Genomic DNA, 14,823 nt, shown 5'->3' with positions numbered 1-14,823 from the left:
AATTGCCATCACTCAATTTCCAGGCACAGAGGTGCAAGTTGTGTAGATTCAGGTGGCGAACCCTGTACTGTTGCTGATACAGAAGGACCTCCCGAGCAGCAGCCTGATCAGAGGACAGATGCTCATGATCAAATATTGTTAGTACCACACTCTCCTGGCTCAACTCTGGGCCACCAGGATAACTTGAGCCCAGTCGTTTTTGATCTTCTTTAGAACTCAGGGTATTGCAAGAAAGGGTGAAAAGGTGTACGCGAGTCTCTTGTTCCATTTCAACCAGAATGTGTCTCTTAATAAGTGTTCTTGTGGAAAATCCATAAAATTCTTGAAAGTGACACAAAGATCTAGCCAGGATTCCTTTCACTGATTGAAGACGCTATGTGTCACATCAGGATGTAGGCACCACTCATGATCTGAAAGACAATGTCTGACCAGTTTGCCCACTTTAGCATTCACAATTTTCTCAAGACAGCTGACAACCGAAAGGTGCCCTGGAACCCCAGCCAGATTCAGATGGGCAAAGTCTTACGACACAGGACTCAAACCCCCACTCTGCCCTGCTTGACGCAATACTACCTGGTGGTAGTGTGTTAACTGTAAAACCACCAGCACCGTCTCCATGATCGACAGCCGGAGCGCTCACAGCTCCAGAAAATGGATGTGGAACTGACCCTCTACTTGAGACCAGACTCCACTGATTTACACGTCCCCCAAGGTGACGCCTCCCACCCCTCGAAAACCCAGTATGGGTCCATTATTCAAGGCCACCCAGGTTGGGGGAAGGAAAAGTGGCCGGCCACAGAATTAACTACGGTTAGTCGCCACTACCGATGTTGAGCTTCTACCTCAGATCTGGATGGTGCTGGAAAGGCAGCCAAGGTGCAGAGTCCACTGGGACTGCAGGTTGCATTTTAGGGCTCACATGTGCCATCTAGGATGGTTATCAAGGAAGAAGAACAAGGCTAAGAGACCAAGAAGCCTTAGAGCCACCCTCACCTGGATACAGGATTTGCAGTGAAAAAAAACCAGGATAATAGCCAGAATAAGGTGGGCTCTTCAGCAGAGGGAAAGCCTTGAACTCAAGCGAACCCATGATTGCACCAATAAACGGAAGTCTCTGAGATGGAATCATGTGTGACTTCGTTGGGTTTCACCATAAATTAACTGATGTCAAAAGTTCCAATGTTGTCAGGAGACTGTTTTCGACTGACTGCTCCAAGCCCATCTCCTGTAGCTAGACACGCCTAGGTATGGGAATACAGAAACTCCAAAGATGGGTAGCAACCACCATCATGACTTTTGTGAACACCAAGGGGGTACTGGTGAGGCTAAAAGGGAGGACAGCAAACTGGAAATGCTCCTGGCCCACCTTGAACTGCAAGTAACGTCTGTGGGACTGCAGGACGGGTACATGAAAATACACGTCCTGCAAGTCCACGGACACCATCCAATCATTCGGGTCCAGAGCAGAAAGGATCTGAGCCAATATGAGCATTTTGAATCCATCCTTTCATAGGAAGGCTTTGATGGGACAGAGGACCAAGACAGGCATGAGACCCAAACCTTTTTTCGGGATGATGAAATAGTAAGAGTAACAACCCTCGCCTTTCTACTCATTCGGTACCCTCTGTATGACACCTTTTGAAAGCATGAAGCATACCTTCTCTAGCAGGAAGCACAGGTACCCTTTTGAAATGTTTTTCTGGTGTGGGAGGAATATTTGGTGGTGAAGAAAAAGCAGGGCATAACCATTTCAAATAATTTGCCACAACAGCATTTTAGCTACGTCTTACATTGAAATATGAATCCAGACCCTACTTCCAACCCCTCGGGTACACGACGAGTGACCACAATGATTGTTTTTTTATTTTCAGCAGTAGTACAACCGAGAACCTTGCAGCTCTAGCATTACACCCGTTCTAGCTCCTCAGAAGAAACGGCTCACCTTCTGATCCATGTTGCCGTGCAGTCGCAGAAGATTTAGTCTTCGAGCTGCCACCGGGGACGTTTCAGGACTCTCTGCTTTAGGGCCCATGTTCAAAACATTCTTAAAAAGCATGTGGTGAAACTCCACCAGCTCACAGCTGGGAAAGAAAACTATCATCTTCAGCTTCTTTTCATACTAGAAGAAAGAGGAAAAGAAGAACAATGTGTGAACAAGAAAGAATAACACTTTCACAAGTCTTTGTTGGGGGTTCATTTTATGAAATGCTTCCAAGGAGTCCTCCACTTCACCAGGATCACCTGGAGTGCAGACCTCTATATCGGTCAATGAAGGGACCTCCAAGAGGTACCAGGACTACATACAAGCAGTATTGGGACAAATCATTTGCAACAAGGTTCCTCTCCTTTTTATTTGGCCTCACACACTTAACTTTCCAAAACTCACAAAAGAAAAAGTCTGCAACATGCTTGTGCTGCTAGACAGCATACTCCCCTTTGGTTCCTGCACAAATGGGGTCCCCAAATCAATTTTTCACAATTTAGGTCTCCTAAGAGAGGTTCTTCCATTCCTTCATCTCTTTCAGGAAATTATTCTAATCATCAGCGAGTTATTTTGCGCTTGAACCACTAGAACAACCTTTATACAGGCCTTAAAAACAAATCACTCAAAAGTCCAGAGTGTGGAACCATGTAGCACAACTCCTGTTTTACTTGAAACAACAGGACCACATCACGGTGGCATCCAAGTCTCTCAAAGATCGAATTAAAACCGCCTGTGTTGTCCACACAGCACTGCTAGCTGAACTACTGTGTCATGTTATTGGTCCCTTACCTTGCAACTAGAAGTCTAAGATTTGCCAAGAGAAACTTACTATGTATAAGGACAACACAATACAGCTCATCTTTGTGGAACCCTCCACCACACCTACTTGACTAGAAACTGACTTTGTCAAATTCAGCTGAGTCTCGAAAGAAACCCACCTCTCTAGTCAGATGTATAGTTAGCCCTCTCCCAAGAGCTTACTAGTATTCATCCACCTGTTATTTGATAATGACCCATGCTTGTAAGATGCCGAAGACCAGCTACTGTATGCTTTATTTCAGACTTTCTGCGACACTTCCGAGGCCTTATCACTGTATATCAGCACTCATGGAGGAGGGGGTCACAACAGCAGGCTCCACCCTTACACTGACTGACTGGCACATATGGTCCATGATTATTGTCCACTCTTCTTCCAATATATATTGATATCGCAAAGTGCTCTGAAGCTACCTTCTAGGGGAGATGCGCTGCTTTACCAAATCCCCACATACAATTTAAAATAATTAATATATAGCTAATCTTATTATCCAACGGTTTCTGATTTATTAACCTCAAAATAATGAAAAAGTGAGACAAACTAATGAGCTACAGTTTGCACATTGTTTTCTGTAACTGATGCATTAACCCAATCAGCTGTACCTATGCATTATTATAACAAAATGTCTGTTTACTTTAAGCTGTTATGTAATGGAAACAAAATAGATGACTGCATCCGTGCACTGTACACAGAGTAATAAAGACAAGAACAAAAAACAGATTCATTTCATGCAAGAAAAGTCAGGTACAGTACATCACGTAGGGCTAAAAAAGCTCAAATACAAATAAAAAAAATACACAGTTTAGGCAGAACCAAACTTAAGATGACAACCGGGGCAACGTTTTAAAGGTTTTTAATAAGAGATAATGCTGGTTTCTTTTGCTGCAGCATTTTGTGGAACAAATTCCCTTAGGGGAGGGAATGTGGCCTAACAGCTAGGGCGGTAGACCTCCGAGCTGGGGAACCGGGTTCGAGTCTCGACAGGGACGCGCAACATTATGTGACTCAGGGCAAATCACTTAATCTCCCCGTGCCTAACAAAAAATGAATGTGTCCGTCTGTAATGTAACTGGTGCTCATGTAAAGCGCTGTGAGAAAGTGAGTCTATATATACTGGACAATAAGGTAGTGCAGTGTGTATAGAGTCCACAAACCCCAAAGGTATAACAGATGTTAAAGTCAGAACTGACCTTACTCTCCAAAGTGGTAGCTTGGTCGAGCAGTAAGGCAGTACCAGAGGACAGTGTAAAGCATTTGTTGTACACACTCAGTCAGCAAAAGGTTTCACACACTCAAGGACTGAACTCCAGGCCAATTGTTTTTATATCCACAGATATAGTTGTTTTATTTTTAGAACCAACAGTTATAAAAATATACTTTTCTCGTTATGAGTACTCTCATGTAATTACTTTGCAAAGGAGCAATAAAGTTTGTGCACACACCTTATACAGTATTGACAGTAAGCAACACAATCCTAAAACACACTATAGCATTGAGCTCAATGAGTTTTCCACATTTAAGTACAGTTGATTACTATACAGATTACTTTAGTAGTCCCAGGACCAGATCCTAGGTTCAGTCCTGGGGTCGAAGCTGAAACCGGATTAGCAAAAACGTTTTAGTTACTGTAGTGAATTTTCATGAATATAAAGCTGTTTTAAAAGTTCACACTTAGAAACTTTTCAATGTAAATCTGACAATGTTATTCAATGGGAGAAAATTCAGGTTGCAGGTAAAGTACGATCGCGTTACTTTTGTAACCCAGCACTGGTCTCCTGGGGCCAGCACTGGGGTCTTAACTTAAAACAGGTAGGTAATTGTGTTTCAGTATTTCGTATGATTTTTAAAGAATATTTCAAGTTTTCAAAAATAGACAGAAGAAATTTCATAGAAAAGCAGACAATAGGTTTGTATGGAGAAAATACAGAATACTAGTAAACCCGGTACGGATTACTTTTACGGTTCAGTATTGGGCTGAAAGGTACAGTACTGGCTTCTCCCCTGATCACAGGTGAGTATTTCGGAATTCGGATGATTTTATATGACTATTTTCAGTTTTCAAAACTTCACACTTAGAAGAAATCTCATAGAAAAACAGTCAATGGTTTCCTATGGCAGAAATTTAGATTACTAGCAGACACGGTTGTGATTACTTTTGTGGTTCAGTACTGGGCTATAAGGTACAGTACTGGCTTCTCTCCTGATCACAGGTGAGTAATTCGAAATTCGTTATTCGGCTGATTTTAGATGAATATTTTAAAGTTTCAAAACTTTACACTTAGAAGATTTTTCGAGTCAAACTAGTCAATGTTATCCTACGGCAGGAAAGTGAGTCATCGGTTTTCAGGTGAGTACTCGACGGGTGAAGTTAAGGTTCTGGGCTTAGACTCAGGGGTTCCCAGGGTCAGGTAGGTACAGTTAGTACACCCTCAGCGGCACAGGGGCGGCCGGGTGCAGAGGTAGTTAGGCCCAATGTTATCCAATGAGAGGCAGGGGGCCTTCGGTTGGTGGCTGCTGGCTAGCAGGCCACGCGGCTGTGGGAGCTGAGCTCCTGGTCACTTGCTCAGGGCACATGGGGAAGTAGATTAGGGTACAGGTTGCACTCGGGCAGCTGGGAGCAGGGTGCTTTTGAGCCGTCGGGCGCTCAATGTTATCCAATGAGGATCTTGAAAAGGGAACAAAGGCTGCAGGCCCGGGGACGGTGGATCTTCAGGAGCGACCAACACTTCGAGGGGTAAGTTGGGATCTTAGAGGATAGGTAGGCACCCAGGAGTTGGGCACAGGGGTCCGAGGGGCGCCGGGTGCAGGGGTGTCTTTTGAGGTCGGGAAATCTTACCCCCTGCTGGTCGCGGTCGGAGGGGTCCTTTGTCCAGAGGCTGTAGGCGTCGTCGGGGTCGTTGAGGAGGGTCCTTGGGCACTGGATTCCGAGTCAGAATCGCCGGGGGGATGTCCTCAGGGTCTTGGTTCACTCCAGCACAGGCCAGGCTTGGCGGGTGCAGAGTGTGCAGGGTTTGCGGTTCCGGGCTGATGCCAGGGCTTGTTGCTTGCTTTGAGCAGTACCACTGCTCGTGGGAGACCCAGGTAATCAGAGTCACAAGGCAGTCAGGTCCTCTGGGGTTTTTGAGGTTGCTGACCACTGGAGATGCCGGGGTTTAGCAGGAGCAGGTTCGAGGGTCGACAGGCGGGTAGGGCTGGGGCCAAATCAGTGGTGTCTTCCTCTTCTTAGCAGCTGCACGGTAGGTCTTCTTGTTTCTTGTTCTTCTTTCTTGTTTCGGTATCTGGATCTGAGGAAGGAAGGTTCAGGGAGCCCCTAAATACTAAATGTAGGGGCGTTACAGGTAGGGCAAGGGCAGGGACCATTGGTCCTGTGGGAGGGGGGCAGGAGCCTAGCTGGGATTGGGTAGGGCTCCCCATCTACAAGTTGGCCGGAGCACGGGGTCGTGCTTCACCTCGCCTCCTCCACCTGAGGGGTGGAGTTGGCAAAGGTTGGCACAACCCCCTTCCTTCCTGATGTAGTTTTTCCAGACAGTCTTCACGCCAGAGTGGGGGTAGAACGGGTGGGGGCCAGTTGCTGGGTACAGCAAATGGTCTGGAGAAGCTCTCAGAGGCGGAATGCCTTTGAAGCTTCCCCATGTCCATCCTGGGGGAGGAGACATAGCACCTTGCCCAGGATGTGCATTGTTGCATGCCCTGGAGAGCGGGGGGGGGGCTCTCCACCCAGGGGTCCAGCAACATGTCTGCTGGGTGGTAGCCTCTGCAGCCACTCAGCCCAGACGTGGATTGTAGGTTAGGTTTCAGGGGGCATCTCTAAGATGCCCTCTGTAGTGAATTTTACATTAAATCCCACACTGGCATCAGTGTGGGTTTAATGTGCTGAGAAGTTTGATATCAAACTTGTCAGTGTTCAGTGTAGCCATTATGGTGCTGTGTAGTTCGTAATGACAACCTCCCAGCACCATATACTCTTAATGGCATTACTGTACTTACAATGCCCAGGAATTGCCCTGGGTACTGTAGGGGTACAGGGCTCATGCACCCGTGCCCACACGACTGCAATAGGGCACCCAGCTAGAGGGGTGGCTGATGTATGCCAGGGCAGTGGGGTTGTGGGCATGGCACACAGGGATGTGTGCCATGTCGACTCTTTGTTTAGTTCTGCACCTAGACACTCAGCCTACAAAGGCAGTGTGTGGGTGTCAAGGTACAGGGCCCCTAAGGGTGGCACAATAAGTGCTGCAGCCCTTAGGGGTCTTCTCTGGTCACAATGCCATGGGTACCTAGGGTACCATTTACTAGGGGCTGATATGTGGCCAGAGATGCCAATTGGGTTTAGGCTTTAGTATAGTTTTTATGGAAGAAACACAGGCCCTGGGTACCTGATTGGCAGGGACCCAGGCCACACCTAGGAAAAGTGCATTAGGTATCAGCCAAAAAGTGTGTGGGGGGGGGTACTGCAACAGGAACTCACTTTCTCACAAGCGCTCTGATACCTCCGGGTCTAGTTAGCGCTATATAAAACTTACAACAAAAAAAACTTTTATTTCTCAAAATAATAAAGTTGCCCACCTTTGGCCTTCCTAAATAAAAACATAAGTTTAGTATATGGAAACACCACAGTTCATTTTTCTGAATGTTATAATAAAAGAGCTGATTGGAAAAGGACAATCAAAGAAACTCACCAGTGTCTTGCCATGCACAAAAGTAGCCAGCAGGACAAGCCGCAGCTTACTGGGCACCACCACCACATGCTGCTGCAGGTTCTCTGGGATGGCATAGCTATCCGGTCCGGGGGTGTCAGTGGGCCTTTGGTCTCCTTGCTGTCTAGGGGACACCACTGGGACTTCCTCTGTGACAGACACATTAACTGGATCCTTCAGACTGATGTCTGCCAAACGGACAACAGCTACAGCAAGGAGACAAAAAGATGAAAATATATGGTAAGTTATTATTTATATATTATTTTATAATATATTAATATATTAAATATTACGTTCAGCTGTTTTTGGTTTGGAGTGCTTGAAGGGAAACATCTCTGAAAATACTTACTTTGCACAACACGGTTCTCCTTTTATTTCTTTAGAATGATACCTCCAGATACCCACTGCCCCCATCCCTCTGTAATTAAGGCTGTAACACAAGAATGAAATGGCTGAAGCCTTTTGGCTTTGTCAATGCTAGTTTTGCAATGGTTTTTGCAATACTCAATTGTTCAGGCAAGCTGCCAACCCTTTTCAACCTAAACATAAAATGGCAAAAAAAGTAAATCTGTTTTGGTCTCAAAAAGCCCACATTGCCATAGCAGTCCCAGGCAGTGAAGAGAACTACTTTGAGTGTGGATGTGCTCCTTGTGAAAGGGGAATGCCCTCACTCACAGTGAAGCTAGCCAATGGCTGAAGTGGGCTGGCCTAATGACTCATGCTGTGTGCTGCAGTGGGTGGAAGAAAAATGTGTCTGACAGAACAGACCAATGGGTGCGAGTTAGCAGCGCTTAGGAACAAAAAGGAATTGTCTTTTTAATAATTTAGCTTAAATTCTAGTGAAACCATTGGTAACTTGATAATTGGGAGTGTCTGTGAGAGATCATGGCCTTCAAGTATCTATTGGTGACTTGAGTGGCTGGGCTGGATTTCCTGTATCTGTATGATTCTATCAGGGGAGGGGAGGCTTCTTTGAATCAGAAGAAAAAGGTACACATTCAATTAAACAAAAAATAGCTCGTAAAACCAAAGACTGCTGAAAGTGCCAATATTGCCCAAGGACCCAGCTCTGTGACAAATCAATGTAGTTGACCCACCTTGCGACAGTGTGGCTGAGAGCAGCACGTTCTGCCGGACTTCGCACTCTGCGTTCAACGCGTTCAGTATGGCGGTGATGTCTTTTTCAAAACCCAAGTCAAGAATTCTGTAAATAGCACATGATATTGTTAAACACCGAGCCATCACAGCAGACATGTCTCCAACAGCTGGCAACCAGTATGATAGTAATAATAATAATAATAATAATATGAAACTTATAATGCGCTCAGCTTACCCTGGGGCATCCCGGCGCAGACGGACCATGGAGAGACTCAAGTAATCATTATTGAGGAAACAAGAAGGTCTTAAGAAGTTTCCTAAATGGTAAGATCTTAGGCTCAGAACGAATCTCAAGGGGCAGGGAGTTCCATAAAGTCGCCACCTGTACAGAAAAACGTCTGCCCCCAGTTCGAACTCTCCTTACTCTTGCTGACTGCAGTAGATGTTGTTGGTCTGAGCGTAAAGGACGTGGAGGCTTATAAGGACGGGCCATATTAAAAAGAATAGGGGGACCTTTGCCATGCAAAATTTTGTGGGCCGTGCATAGCGCCTTAAACTTCACCCGCTCCTTCACCGGGAGCCAATGAAGCATCTTAAGGGCCGGAGCAGCGGACTGTCTTCTAGGAACATCCTTAAGAAGTCTAGCCACTGCATTTTGCACCTGCTGGAGAGTTTTAAAGGTCGCTTCGGGAGCGCCAAGAAACAACGCATTCCCGTAGTCAAGCCTCGAGAGGATTAAACCACGTACCAAAAGCTTCCTTGCTGGATCAGGAAGTAGTGGTAACACCTTTCGAGCTGACCTCAGAAGACCGAAGCAGACCCCCGCCGTCTTCTTGGCGTGAGTCCTGAAGGACAGATCTTGCTCCAACCATACTCCCAAGGATTTGATCTCCTTCTTGGGAGATGGTGGCTCACCAAGAGACCGGGGCCAACAGCTAGCAATAATGGAGGGACTGGTATTACCCAGGAGCATCAGCTCGGTCTTTCCTCCATTAAGCTTTAAAGCAGAATTGGACATCCAGCGATAGACATTAGCCAGGCAGTCGTGTAATACCTCAGGTTGTTCCGCCAGCTGAGTAAGGCCCACCACCAGCTGAGTATCATCAGCATAGCTGATGATCTTCACCCCCGAGGGGGCGACTAACCTTTCAAGTGGAGTCATATATATATTAAATAAGGTAGGGCTCAACGATGAGCCCTGCGGGACTCCACTTTGAAGGGGAAATAGGGCAGACTGCTCTGCTCCTTCCCAGACTTGGTAGAAACGGCTGGCAAGAAACGATCCCAGCCATTTCAGGGTCGTCCCTGAGACACCTACCTCTGACAGACGCTGGAGGAGCACCTGATGACTCACGGTGTCAAAGGCAGCACTCAAGTCCAGGAGGATCACTGCCACTGACCCTCCTGAATCTAGAGTGCTCCTAGCTTCCTCCACTACTGCCAACAGGGCTGTGTCTGTTCCCTGGCCGGGACGGAAACCAGTCTGGGAGTCTCCCAACAGGTGGTTGGACTCTAGATGGTAAGAGAGCTGGCGGTTGACCAATTTCTCTGCAACTTTAGAAAACCCAGGCAGAAGTGAAATGGGCCTGAAGTTAGTCAAGTTGGATGGATCCAATCCTGGCTTCTTCAATAAGGCTTTTACCACTGCCTGTTTCCATCGCTGGGGCACGGTCCCATGGGCAAGTGACAAATTTAAAAGGTCAGTCAGAGGGGCAGACAAAGCATTTGCCACAAGCTTGAGATATTTTATGGGAACTGGGTCACTTGGAGATCCACTCTGCATCTCAAGCAAAACTTTCGTCACCTCCTCTTCTGAGAAGGGGCCAAAGTGGGCTAGCTCAATAGGGCATGAAATTTGACAAGCAGTCGGCTCCAAGATTTGAGGAATATCAGGCAAAGAGGATAATATTTCTCTATTTTAGAATGAAAGAAGCTCGCCAATTCCTCACATTTTTCTTTGGGATTGTCATGCACAACTGGAGGAACCGGGGCTTTCAGAAGTTCCTTAAAAACCTTAAACGATTCTCCAGAAGAATTACTTGCCCCCTCGATCTTTTCGCTAAAAAAGTTCTTTTTTGCAACCTTCAGAGCATTTTTGTATATCCTCATCTCTCTTTTATAGTTGGCCCGGCTACCTTCCGTCGGCTCTCTCCTCCAGGCCCGTTCAAGCCTTTTACAGGAGGTTCTGAAACTCCTAAGTTCAGATGTGTACCAAGGAGCCGTGGTGATTCTTCTCTCCCTGACAAGTCTCCTTTTTTTAGGAATTAATAAGTCCAGCGAGTTAGTGAGCCATTCACCCAGATGCTGATCAGCAATATTGGGGTCATCTACAATGTGAGGACAGGTTCTAGTGAGCTCTTCTGCCCAGCTGTCCACCGGTAACTTTGACCAGAGTCGTTCCACAATATACTGTCTGGGTGCGGAGTCTCTCCGGCTCCCCAGCAACCAACTGAACGGAATAAGATGGTGATCCGTCCAGGGGAGAGCCAACATCTGGAGAGCTTGCAGGTTCGCCGAATTAGCGAAAACCGCATCAAGCTGATGCCCTCTGTTATGAGTAGCTCCCACGGTAACAAGGTGTAGATCTAGGGCACCCAGTGAGCTAAGCACATCTCTAGCTGTTACATCATTTGGATCATCGAAATGAAAATTAAAATCCCCAAGGACAACAAAATTGGACGAGGCGGCAGCCAGTGGAATAACGGCTTCCATAAAAGAGTCTACGAAATTCCCCAATGCTGCGGGAGGCCGGTACACAAGGAGACCGGCGATGGAAACAGTAGGGGATATGCAGAAAGAAAATTGACACACTTCCGAATTAGTAATTCCACAGTCTACAGCTTTGCAAACAAATATATCTCTGTATACCAAAGCCACTCCGCCCCCTCTCCCATCCGGCCTATCAAGATGGTAAATAAGATATCCCGGAGGGAGAGCGTTGACAATATCGGGACCAGAGCATGTGGTTAACCACGTTTCAGTCAAGAATAAAACATCTAAACAATGATCCACCAGGAGGGAATGAATTTCCAAAGCGTGGCAAGGCAATGATCTGCAATTAAGAAGAGCCATAGTGAGTAAGTCCTTGTTCCTACAAACATTATCCGGGCGACACCTAAGACAATAATTAAAAACTGTACCCTCAGCCCAATAGTCGCAGCAGCTTGGATGTTTAGGCGCGCGAAGCGAAAGTAGAGTGTCACGTGAATACCTATATGAAGGGGCCAGAGGTCTTATGGAGTAGGGCGGAGTGACATGCCCTAAGCCCGTCTGGGCCCGGACGGGCACAGACGGGCTTGACTCTGGCGAAACTCCGGCGACAGTCCGGCGACAGTCCGGCGACAGTCCGGCGATGACGCTGCGTGATGACGCTGCGCGTCAGCATGGCTGGCTTTATGTTCGCCGAGCGCGAGGAAACTAGAGCGCTACCCACGCCGCCTGTACTGTCCCCCCTCCCAATATGGCCACCAAAACGAGGCAGTGGGCAGAGGCCCGCTAAAACGCGGTGATTTGTCCAATTTTAAATGGGAGTAAGGTGGCAGCAATGCGGGCTATGCGAGTGGCCCTAATTTAAAAACAAGGAAAAAACGAACAACTAATAACAAATTAGTAGGCAAAAACGGGGTCGTTTTAAAAACGCATTAAATTCAGCAGCCAGCAGCAGAGTGGGCTTATGGTCAGAGATGTTAAAGGGAGCTCACCTGAAAGTTGCCTGGCTTTATGCTCGCCGAGCGCGAGGAAACTAGAGCGCTACCCACGCCGCCTGTACTGTCCCCCCTCCCAATATGGCCACCAAAACGAGGCAGTGGGCAGAGGCCCGCTAAAACGCGGTGATTTGTCCAATTTTAAATGGGAGTAAGGTGGCAGCAATGCGGGTATGCGAGTGTCCCTAATTTAAAAACAAGGAAAAAACGAACAACTAATAACAAATTAGTAGGCAAAAACGGGGTCGTTTTAAAAACGCATTAAATTCAGCAGCCAGCAGCAGAGTGGGCTTATGGTCAGAGATGTTAAAAAGGCAGAACACAGAGGGTGCCTGCCCCATTGAGGGTCCTTCCATCCACTGATGGTTTACGACACAAGTGATATTGGCAAAAACTGACAACACAATAAGACATTTTCTTTTTGCAACGAAATGCTCTTAAATAAGACACACTTGAACATCTCAGAGGGTTTCCCACCATGCCTATCACCATGTTTCTCTATATCCCATGCAAGTTAAAAGGCTTGATAATTTTGGTATTGTTATTCGTACACTAAGACACAAGAAATCAAAACTAATGTTGCAGGCAGTCTGCTGGAGAGCATGAGCCATGAGAAACAAGAAGTCTTAAATTATTTTCTGAGGAACAATTCTTAGCTTGTCTAAGCTGCAGAGGCAGCTTGTACTACATTTTTTTAAACTACTTCCAACAACGTTCCGGTTTATAGGAGGAGTGAGAAGGTTCTCAGATCACAATGGTGTGGCTGAAATGTACTGACACAGGTGGCACAGTAAGCCCAGAGCTCTTGTGGGTGTACCATGATTTATGTACAAGACAGACACTTCAAGGGAAACCTTTGCTCGAATGAATGCAAGTGCTGACCACAGCATGCCATATCATATTTGCAAAAATCCTGCCTAGTACCCACTGCAAGGTTCTACCCCACCAGCAGAGCGGCAGAAAAAATGCGAGGAGCCAGAGGTATAAACTTTTGCAATAGTGCAGCCTTGAGAAAATGTATTAGAGGACTATGGAGGGAAGGATCTTTGAAAGGAAGTGATGCTGATGGAAGCAAGAGCTGGAAACTGCATTAATCAGAACTTTAAAAGAGGCCTCCAGGACAACTTCCTGACATTGTACTTTGGTGGCTGGTACCAGAGGATCTCCCACAGAGAAGCCCTGAGCCTTGCCTCGGTGGCCTGGGGTGCTCCCCCATCAATACGCAGCCCATTCTTGGATGGCGACCGAACAATCCGCCAGCGAGATCAGCAATGAAAGAGCTCTCCTGTCAAATCTTATAATCAGCTGAGTATCGTCCGCGTAGGATAAAGTCGGCCAACTAAAACACCGAGTTAGATTTGGAAGAGGCCTTATAAACATATTAAACAAGCATTTGCAATGCAATAGGCCTCGCATTAGGAAAGTTTGAGCTATTGGTATTGTAAATGACAAATATTTTATTTATGTGTTGGTTTTGAAACGAGCGATATTAATAGCTTTGTCATTTACAATGCCAATAGTTTTAACTTTCGCAAACATGACACCTATAGCATTTGTAATGCAATATGTGTTGTATTTACATGACTTAGATGTATTAATATTACAAATAACAATGGCTTTTATTTTTTTTAATAATTAATACTTAAATAAAAGTTATTGTAATTTATAATGGCATTAGCTTAAACTTTTGTAAATAACTTTTGGGAAGATTATGTTCAGTGTATTTTATTGTGATGAAAATCCAAGAACAGAAGTGAAATATTAACATCTTTTTGTGACATTTGTAATCAAGCTTGAAACATTGAGAGAACATATTAGAACCAGTTGTTGTTGAATGGTTGCACAGAGTGATGCTGTGGCGTTCAGTGGTGCTGAGTGATGATGTAGCGTTCAGTGGTGCTGAGTGATGCTGTGGCCTTCAGTGGTGCTGTGGCGTTGAGGGGTGCTGTGGCGTTGAGGGGTGCTGTGGCGTTGAGGGGTGCTGTGGCGTTGAGGGGTGTTGAGTGATTCTGTGGCGCTGAGTGATGCTGTGGCGTTGAGTGGTGCTGTGGCGTTGAGATCGAGCCAACAGGGGAAAAGGAGTTCAGGAGGTTATTATGAGAAGTTAACCAACACCTCTTACACCCGGACCATCAAGTCATCCTTGATCTGTAAGGCGATTAGATATTAGTGTGTTTATTCCAGTATGGCTGCGTTTTTTTATTGTGTTTGTTAGCATGTGAGCCCTTCGGTGTTGTCCGTGGGTGCTCGCCGAGCCTCGTCGAGCAAGTATGACACCGCAGAGTCGCATCACTAAGGGTTATTCCAACCTGGACCAACCAGGCAGGCCCCTAAGACCGCAGCACCTTGTGACGTGGATTATTAAATATTAAAGAGGAGAACGTATAACAGGAAAGGTCAGAGGGAGACTTCCGGGAGGTGCCTAATACAACGAAACTGACCGGAAGTAACTTGTACACTCGGCTGGCTCACACGAGATCTCAGTGGGTTCTTCATTTGAGAATCTCAGTTTTACATGATTCT

General features: G+C 46.2%; 1 protein-coding gene across 1 annotated transcript in view; it reads right to left on the bottom strand.

The window, feature by feature from the left end:
- DDX31 (DEAD-box helicase 31) overlaps window positions 1-14,823 on the bottom strand; it is a 227,763-nt gene that overhangs the window by 173,940 nt on the left and 39,000 nt on the right. Inside the window, exons 11-13 of the mRNA XM_078646174.1 lie at window positions 8,596-8,702; window positions 7,481-7,704; window positions 1,943-2,119 (exon numbers count right to left, since the gene is read on the bottom strand). Of these exons, the coding sequence (XP_078502300.1) occupies window positions 1,943-2,119; window positions 7,481-7,704; window positions 8,596-8,702 (508 nt within the window). The remainder of the gene's footprint in view (window positions 1-1,942; window positions 2,120-7,480; window positions 7,705-8,595; window positions 8,703-14,823) is intronic.

Source organism: Lissotriton helveticus, chromosome 5_1 (genome assembly GCF_964261635.1).
Source record: "Lissotriton helveticus chromosome 5_1, aLisHel1.1, whole genome shotgun sequence".
NCBI classification, from domain to species: domain Eukaryota; kingdom Metazoa; phylum Chordata; class Amphibia; order Caudata; family Salamandridae; genus Lissotriton; species Lissotriton helveticus.
This window is presented reverse-complemented; position numbering and strand designations above follow the sequence as displayed.